Below are 10,000 nucleotides of genomic sequence, written 5' to 3'. Positions count from 1 at the left end.
ATGGCACCTGAGTAATCTCTCTTATAGTTTCATTTATAATCCTGCCCTAACATTCAACTCCCAATATTCTTCTGAGGGCTTTGTTCTCAAATCTACTAAATCTGTTGCATATTGTTTCATTGCCATTCCACGACTCGTGTCCATACGGTAACACCGATCTCACTAAACTGATATATAGCCTGACTTTTATATGTGATTTCAGGCCATTTGAAATTAGTGTTACGTTTTATAGCCTGCTAATGTACGCGACCCGTCAAAAATTACAGCTACATATTTAGATATGCACACACATAGATTCAACCCTTCCCACCCGTCCCCCTTTCTTAACTACAACGCTGCAGTTGTGGTTTCCGAGTGTACCTCTCTGGGTAGCCCCTCCCATGAGGGTATGTCTACTCCCTCTTCCCCCTTCCCAAGGGACGGGGAGAGACGTATAGCAATGCCGCTCAGTCAAATGAAATTCGGGTACTAAAAGGAGAGAGAGAGAGAGAGAGAGAGAGAGAGAGAGAGAGAGAGAGAGAGAGAGAGAGAGAGAGAGACTGTCAGTTTCCGTTTAAGTTCAGTAGAATATTAGAGTATTTTATCTTTGGTATGAATGTGCGATGTGCTTAAGTATGTTTGCTTTGTCTTTTTTTCATTAAACAACTAAAAGAGATACTTATCATTATCAAGATTATCAGTATTTTTCATTATATTTATTTATTTCTATCATCATTATCGCTACATGTATTTCAAATGGCCTCAATGAAATTCGTGTTAAAATAACGTTTTTGGCTTCTCGACCTCACGTTTGCCACAGCCTCTCAACTTTATTAGTGAGCTCAAAAAACTATTAAATAACATTAAAGTTTTTTCCCATTAGCATTCTTACTTCTTTTGAAATCCGTCAGTCTTACCTGGAAGTAATTCATCGGCCGAATCTTCTGATGACGAAATCCTGTCTTCTAAGCATTATACGTGACGAAACTAGTAGAAAAATAACATAATCTGGGAAAGGTATGACAAAAGAGTACGTTTCCCACAGTATCTTTTTTTTTTTTTTTTTTTTTCTTTTTTTTTTGCTTGTAAAGAAACCAACTGACGTTTGAATTAATGGAAAAGTTGCGCAGTAGGGGATATGTTCTGAAATTTTTTTTTTCAAAAGCTTGTGGGAATGTCTGCACTTGATAATTCCTGAAATAATTCCCACGTCCACCCCTCTCTCTCTCTCTCTCTCTCTCTCTCTCTCTCTCTCTCTCTCTCTCTCTCTCTCTCTCTCTCAAGTTAAGACGCACAAACTATCCGCCATTAATCAAACTGTCACTCGAACTTGGGTTAGGCTAATTTGTCAAAATCGCGGATGATTCAGTGTATTTTAGGGCAGTGTAAGTAGTGATCGATGTAAATTTTCAGCCGTGTTTTATACATGTGTTTAATATCTGTCTAATTGTTCCCTTTTATTACCATAGTAAAATCAAAACTACCAAATATATGGATTCAGATAAACAGAAACTTCATTGAAATCAAACGTTTCTGTAACTCACAGACTTAAGTCTTGTCAACTCTTAGAGAGGTGTTACTCTAACTTCAGTTATATCCTCCCCTTCATTTCCTAAGTCACGAATTAATCAAGGGTGTATTTTGTCATTGTCAATTTCTTTTAGAGAAAGGCTTGTGGTTTTCTATTGGAAACATCCTTGCCTGGCTTTCTGCTGGGCGGGAGATCAAGTCCCCCTCAAACTCTATAGTTTCTCGTAGTGTCTACAACCTTACCATCCTTGTGAGCTAAGGATGGGGGCTTTGGGAGAGCCTATAGGTATACCTGCTGAGTCATCAGCAGCTATTACCTGGCCCTCCTTGGTCCTAGTTTGGGTGGAGAGGGGGTTTGGGCACTGATCATATGGATATATGGTAAGTCTCTAGGGCATTGCCGCTGTCCCTTGTCTTTGCCATTCATGAGTGACCTTTAAACCTTTAAGAGGAAACCTAAAGTGAAAATGGCAATCCATTTCTGTTAAGGCTAGATCGAAGATAACGAGAATTCCCATGGTTCCAAATTTCGCAATACGTTTAATGTAAATAAATTATTCAAGACTAGATATATTTTCTATTTAAAAACATAGATAAATAGTACAAATTTCAATTGTAAATACACTATATGGAAAATAGAAAATATTTATGCAAATACACTATGATGTATATATGTTATAAACTGTAAGATTGTAAATGTGTATTTCATATTAAAAGATAAAAAAAAATCACCTTTAGTGTAGAAGGAATAGAAGTTTCTGGAGTATTAGAACCTAAAGATATTTGGTTGTAAATCTTAATGTACTTGGTCTCTGCATATTTTTTGAAGAACCGAAAAGTATTTTAGAGAAGTCAGTATTTCAAGAAAACCAAGTAAGAACGAATCTTGCTTAAGTTATGACGAATTGATAAATGAGTGATAAATGTTAGGGACACCATCGCAAAATAGCTTAACGAGTGGGAACGCTTAACGCTCCAGCAACAAAAAAAAAGAAAAAAAAAATCCGTTATGATTACTCTATTGTTACTACCCACAAAAATCATATCACTTTTCCTATGTCTGAATTGTTATTTACTTTTGCCATATCAGTTTGAACAACTTTTCTTTACGACATCCACTGAAAGTAATGATTTACAAGACATTTCAAATTTTGCACAATTGAAGTTTTGTCCTTGGTCAGATGTAGGGTTAGGTCCATTTCATTTCTATCGAGTAAGGCACAGAGCCTTGTATGGTGTCAGGTTAATTTGATGTAGGTGAGGGATTAGATATGGTCCTCATAGCAATTGCGGTGGCTTATTTGAAACTTCCCAGCCGGGCGATCTGCCAGACTGGGGTCCGAGTCCCGGCTTCTTCTTCTTCTTCTTCTTCTTCTTCTTCTTCTTCTTTTTTTTTTTTTTTTTTTTTTTCTCCTGCAACCTCATCATGAGCTAAGGATGGGAGGGTTGTTTGAGGGAGCCTATAGGTCTACCTGCTGAGTTATCAGTAACCATTGTCTTTCAATCCCTGGTCCCAGCTTAAGTGGAGAGGGGACTTGACCACTGATTATATGTATATAAGGTCAGTCTCTAGTGCGTTGTCCTGCTAGCTAAGGCATTGTCACTGTGTCTTGCCTCTGCCATTAATGAGTGGCCTTTAAACCTTTAAAACTATTGTCAATATCGATTGCGGTCGCATTTTCTTCTGGAAAAAAAATGTTAAGCAGATGTTAGCGCATTAGAGTACGTCTATTGGCATTGTTCTCCAGGCTCGGTAGTGCCATAGCCTCTGTACAATGGTCTTCCACTGTCTCTTGGGTTAAAGTTCTCTTGCCTGAGGGTACACTCGGGCACACTATTCTATCTAATTTCTCTTCCTCTTGTTTTGTTAAAGTTTTTATAGTTTATATAGGAAATATTTATTTTAATGTTACCGTTCTTAAAATGTTTTATCTTTTCTTGTTTCCCTTCCTCACTGTGCTATTTTCCCTGTTGGGGCCACTTGGCTTATAGCATCCTGCTTTTCCAACTAAGGTTGTAGCTTAGCAAGTAATAATAATAATAATAATAATAATAATAATAATAATATTTAATGTCCGGTGTAAATATGACGTATATAAGTAATTACAACTAATTATAATTAGCTGTGTTTTATGAGAACAAATCAGTATTTTACCACCGTTCTTCGGGTAAACTTCAAGTTTATGAAAAGAGGGTAAATAAATGAACGCGTAATTGGAAATTAATTTGACGAAATTTAAACTTACGACAAATAGAAACATACAGACTTTTTCAGTAACGGAAGCTAAATTAACTGAATTGTAAATATTTTAATCCTGCAATGGAAAAAAATTATCTTTAAGAATCCACTTATGAAAAATATTTCACTAACTACTAGGCTACTGTATGATATTGAAATCAATCTTAATCATTCTGAAAATGCCATTACGTTTAGCAGACATATTGAAATCGCAAACTTATAATTAACGAATCTTTCGCACTTGGAACTTTCTTTGTGATCCTTAGCATACGATACACTTGAATGTGTGAGAGACTAATTTGAACTCTCTATCCATGCTTCATAAGGCTGAGCTTTCATGACAAGTTTCGCCAAGCAGGTGTTCGTTTTGTTTCTTCGTTCCTTTTAAGTGATTATCGAGTGATTGCGAGCATTTACGTTAAGATCTTCATAACCTGGTGATTGTGATTACTGATCGCGAGTGGTCCCATTTAGGACTCTTGATGAAATTATGCACTGTTCTTACATAGCGATTGAATAGTGGAAGGGTACGCTGTTAGAAAAAAATCTTAATTTCAATTTGAAATTCTCCGTAAAATATACTGTTCTCAGCCATATTTCAGTATAATACAGGCGACCGTAATTTTACCTTACTTTGATATTATCTTTTATGGGTTGGTGACCGTAATATCACCCTTCTACGTCAATCTATCCGTTTTTAAAACGGTAAAAAATCCTGGAATAAATGTTGCCAGAAATTTACCGTTTTTTTAAAGCAAGTTTTAACAGTGTATTAGAAGCTACCTTCATAAGTAAGTGATCTGTCTATAAGGTTACTCAGTCTGTATATGCTTTCATACACACATGTGTAGGTTATACGTATGTGTGTATGAAAGTATATATTCATATGTATGTGTATGATACACGCATGTATGAACAGCCTATATATATATATATATATATATATATATATATATATATATATATATATATATATATATATATATATATATAGTGTGTGTATGTACAGTATTTATATTTGTATAATTATCATTGTATTTCGTATTATATTTGCTCTAACTTTTGGGGTACAAACCAAAATTTGCCATATTTTTTTTACTGTTGCAAGAGTTGCATGCCTTTTGTTGTTGTTATGGTGTTATTATTATTATCATTACTTGCTAAGCTACAAACATAGTTGGAGAAACAGGTTGCTATAAGCCCAAGGGGTTCAACAGGGAAAAATAGCCCAGTGAGGGAAGGGAATAAGTGAAAAAAGAAAAACACTGCAAGAGAAGTAATGAACAATGAACATAAAATCTTTTGAGAATAGTAACAACATTAAAATAATTTTTTCATATATAAGCTATGGAAATGAAAAAAAAAAGAGGAAATGAAATAAGAGAATAGTGTGCCGAAGACCTCTACCACAAGATAGTGGGAGACCATGGTACAGAGGCTATGGCGTTACCCAAGACTAGAAAACAATGCTTTCTTTCTACTAGAAGAGCTGTTTATCATAGCTAAAGAGTCTCTTCTACCCTTACCAAGAGGAAAGTAGCTACTGTCACTGAACAATTACAGCACAGTAGCTAACTCTTTGAGCGAAGAAGAATTGTTTGGTAATCTTACTGTTGTCAGGTGTATGAGGACAGAGGAGAATGTGGAAAGAATAGGCCAGACTATTCGGTGTATGTGTATGTGTAGGCAAAGGGAAAATGAGCCGTAAGCAGAGAGAGAGAGAGAGATCCAATGTAGTATTTGTCAGTCAAAGGACCCAATAACTCTCTAGTATCTCAACGGGTGGCTAGTGCCCTGGCCTATGAAATCGTTCTATTTCACTGAACTCAATAATATGGTACTATTTCCTTTAATCATACATTATTAATGTTAAGACGCTCGATCCTGAAATATCTTTCATGGTTGCCTGAGACATTTTCATAATTCAATCTGAAACAAACGGCCTAAGGCCATTGCACTGTATACCTATTATGGTAAGTCTGATCATACAATCTACAAAGTTAATTGAATGCAATGAATGCATTTGATTGGAAGCTACCGAGAAGAATAACGGATTTCTATCTTCTCGTAATATTCTCATCCTGAATTTTTTTTTGTGATACGTTCTTATATTCCATAGCTATACTGATTGTATAGCGAACATGAGGTTGGGGTACTGTAAGTGGTGTGGGTCTCGCTAGTCAAGACGAATTTTCACTCTCTTTTATACCTGTCACAAATAGGGTTTATATAAAAAAAAAGTTACAGCGTTTTTATATTTGTTTTATTTATCAAATGAGAGTTTTTCCCTGACTGTACAAAAGCTGGAGGATTTAGCATAGTTTATTATTAACAGGTATATAACTCTGATAAAACGTGTACAGTACCAGCGTACCAGAAACAATGAACGAAGGGAATCCGCTTACTGTTTCTACAAAGACAACGGTTTTACTGTGCACATTGGGTTGTAAGGTTCATCGCAACTTTTGTCCCTGAAGTAGTGTTGACCTGCGGATGTCAGCGCCAGACAATTTTCAGCATCTTTGCCATCAGGCTCCATGCCACCTAGATCACTGTTCCCCCAAAACGGTGCCTCTGTAAAGTGATGGAAAAAATACAGATTAGGAAAAAAAAAGGTTGGCGTTTTCCGTTACTTCGCCTGAATAGGAACAAGCCTCAATCTAACTTTAGTTTGGGTAACGTTACTTAAGATTTAGGCTAATATTCTATTCTTAGACCAAAAGGAGAAAAGAAGAATCAGTATTGGAGATGTTTTTTTTTTTTACCGAATATCGATTCATTGTTAAAACGAACTATAGTTTGGACTAGTAATGTTTGAATCTCTCTCTCTCTCTCTCTCTCTCTCTCTCTCTCTCTCTCTCTCTCCCATATGATGAGACTGCCAATTTGATTTTAAACTGCAATTTGTTAGGCATAAAGAAGATTGATAGTCATTAGAAAATCAACCTTGAACAATGTAAAGCGAGTCTAAATAATTCAATGACTCGAACTTACCTATAACTACTTCTGAACCATTGTGTATCCATACGCCTTCTGCATCAACATCTGTGGCACCTATCCAGAAATTATGTCCATCTAGTCCTGTAAAAAGATACCAAGAATCTATAGGTTCGAAATATGTTCCATTGACCTCTCGCTAGATAGCAATATCAGTCATAATTGTTCATTCGTGTCTTCAGGGGGGAAACCTCATTTATAGATGTACCTTCCTCGTGTAAATAGTTGTAAAGAAGTCGCAGTAGCTCTATGTCTTGAGTCATTAGAAGCTCTGAGCCACTAGTGATGGCATTGCACGTCTGCTTTGCTGCAACCCAAGGGATTTCAGACCAAGTTATGAATGCTATACAATTGCCCGATATGTCAACGAAAAATGGGGGGCAGATGATGTTCTCAGCCTCCAGATGGTCCGTTTCCTCTTCTGTCGGATACAATACATTCATGTGAAAAATTATATACAGTATATATATATATATATATATATATATATATATATATATATATATATATATATATATATATATATATATACACACATATGTATATATAAAGTAGATATATAAAGAGGTGAATATAAACCCCATGACTGTAATTCAAATCCGTCATACATACAATAGAATACATAGGTGCATACATACACATACGCGTATATATACAGTATATATATATATATATATATATATATATATGTGTGTATATATATATATATATGTATATATATATATATATATATATATATATATATATATATATATGTATACATATACACATATATGTAAGCCATATATTATACCCCTCCTAATATCTGGATTCTCTCTACCTCGGGATCAGAAACCCAAAGGGGAATCAACTCAAAGATAATAGCTTCTGGTTGGCTGTGGAATCGAACCCGAGCCCAAGAAACTGAGGCTCCATTGACTTAGCAACTCAGCCACAAAGACAGATAGATATAATTTACACTTAGTTAAGTTTATATTTCTTCTCACTTTTACTTTTCTCTTTCTCATTGATTACCATCTCTTTGGTGTTAATATAAACTCTGGAATAATCTAACCTTGATCTTCTTCGCTTTCGTCAAGACTAACCGGCGCACGTTCACAAAGCGGCGAGAAATGCCGTTCGCAGTCCATGTCTTTCATTAAGAATCCGGAGTCTTTATTAATGCTTGCACATTTAAGCAGGGGATCATTTGTTGGACTTGGCTGCTTATCTTCGGCTGCGTACCAGAAGGGCGTTCCCAGTGGAACTAGGTCTGTATTTGAGAAGTTCCAATGTTCTGTGCCATCAAAGGTTCCGTCTATCCAAAAGCCCATTTCGACGAGTCCTGTAATATCGTCATATTTGTTATTATTGTTATTATTATGAGATTAGGCTTTTTCTCATGCCCGGGGGTGGCTCAAGAGAAAACAATGCAAGTTACTGACAAAATCCTCCTTTAACTGGGTATCTTGGATGAACTGCTAGTAAAACTTCCACAACATTAAGTTGTTTCATACACACACACACACACACAGAGGTTTCATCAGTACGAAGTTAAAGCTGTCTTCCCTCCCCCCGCCTCCACACACACACACACACACTGCCATTCAAACACTTGCACTTTCTAGATATTAAGTCCCCTTCATTCCCATACGTCTCTTTCACACCATCTTTCCAACCCTTTTTAGGTCGTTCTTGTCTCTTACTCTTTTCACTTACTTATTGGCATTCATTCTTTCCGCATGATAGAACCACCTTAAGATACCCAGATCACATGTTTCACCTATGCTAACCTTTTTTTAACTCATTATTTCTTACTCTGTCAATTCTTTTACACCTTGTATACTACATAAATAGTTCATCCCAATAGTTGCTACCCATTCGTTCCATTTAATGTCAATATGCACACCTTACTTCTATAAAGGAGTGTTGGTTCAACAATACCTTCAAACCATCCCACCTTGGCTTCCACGGATAATTCAAGTCTTGCTTTGTCTATTCTGTAGTCCCCTTTTTTTCTCATCTTACCGTCATCTATCATATTTACAAATTGATAACTAAATGAACCAACCACTTCCATTGTTCCACCAATCATACCATAATTCATTAATCAATCTTTCCGGTTTCCATTCATTCTTATTACTTTACTTTTGCTCACATTTACTCTCAACTTTCTCTTCTTACAAATGCATTTAGACTTTTACCACCCCCTGCAGCTTTTCTTAACTTTCACCAATCACTACTGTATCATTTGCTTATATTATTCATTTCACATCCCATTAAAAACTCATTTTCGTATTCCACAACTTTACACCTACAACCACTATCATTTTAGTAACTTCTTGCATCACTACAGCCATAAAGAAATTGAACATCCATGGCTACACAACACATTCCTGTTCAAAACAAAAAATTTTTATTCTAAACCTGTCACTCCAGCGTATATTTTCTAACACTAGCTTAGCTCCCATCACTAAAATATTCAACTGTTTCAACAACCTATCATATTCTATATACGATATCTTTTACATTGCCCTTTTATCAACTCTTTCATAAGCTTTTTGTGTAAGTTCAATTATGTCCTACAAATTCTTTTAATTTGACTTTTAAACTTCTTACACACCTATTTTATAACGAACATCAGATCAATACGTCCTCATCCTTGTTCAAGCTTACACTGGTCTTTCCCTATTAATCTTTGTATCCTGTCCTACTTTTATCATAAAAATCTTCATGGCATAATAAGCAATATTATTACCTTTTAATTCCCATACAAGTCTTTACCACCCTTACTTTCATACAAAGAAACAATTATCCCATTTACCCTTTCCTCTTGGTCCTTTCCTTCATCCAGATATACCTTACAAATCTTGGCCAGTCACTCGGTTATAATATTACCACTATTCTGCAACATCTCACTTGTAATTACATCCATTCCTTTTGTCTCACCTTTCACCATCTTCTTAATAGTCTTTCTCACATCCTCAACCGTCATGTTCACACACCATTCTTTGTCTTACACTAACCCTTTCAAGGCTTGTATCACTCAGCTCAGCCCCTCTTTTATCTTCCTTCCAGGACTGTATTTACGTTAGACAATATATTTCCACTTATATTATTTATTCTGAAATCAGTTTGTTAACCTTTATTGATAAAAGTTTCTGTCTTCCTCTATTATTTTCATTATCATTACTAGTATGGTGATTATTTGGGACTTATCCTATTCATGTTAAATATTTTTTAAAATAAGCATCTCTCACATACACGCACGTACGC

The 10,000-nt window shown here is 35.6% G+C and overlaps 2 protein-coding genes across 2 annotated transcripts in view; one reads left to right on the top strand and one right to left on the bottom strand.

Moving 5' to 3' along the window:
* Nucleotides 1-10,000, top strand: part of LOC137632561 (protein LZIC-like) — a 139,934-nt gene that overhangs the window by 19,672 nt on the left and 110,262 nt on the right. The window lies entirely within an intron of this gene.
* LOC137632559 (uncharacterized) overlaps nucleotides 5,997-10,000 on the bottom strand; it is an 8,978-nt gene continuing 4,974 nt past the window's right edge. Inside the window, exons 4-7 of the mRNA XM_068364552.1 lie at nucleotides 7,800-8,069; nucleotides 6,954-7,166; nucleotides 6,743-6,829; nucleotides 5,997-6,322 (exon numbers count right to left, since the gene is read on the bottom strand). Of these exons, the coding sequence (XP_068220653.1) occupies nucleotides 6,159-6,322; nucleotides 6,743-6,829; nucleotides 6,954-7,166; nucleotides 7,800-8,069 (734 nt within the window). The 3' untranslated portion in view covers nucleotides 5,997-6,158. The remainder of the gene's footprint in view (nucleotides 6,323-6,742; nucleotides 6,830-6,953; nucleotides 7,167-7,799; nucleotides 8,070-10,000) is intronic.

Source organism: Palaemon carinicauda, chromosome 41, assembly GCF_036898095.1.
Source record: "Palaemon carinicauda isolate YSFRI2023 chromosome 41, ASM3689809v2, whole genome shotgun sequence".
Classification (NCBI taxonomy): domain Eukaryota; kingdom Metazoa; phylum Arthropoda; class Malacostraca; order Decapoda; family Palaemonidae; genus Palaemon; species Palaemon carinicauda.
The sequence above is the reverse complement of the archived record's forward strand: the minus strand, read 5'-3'. Positions and strand labels throughout refer to the sequence as shown.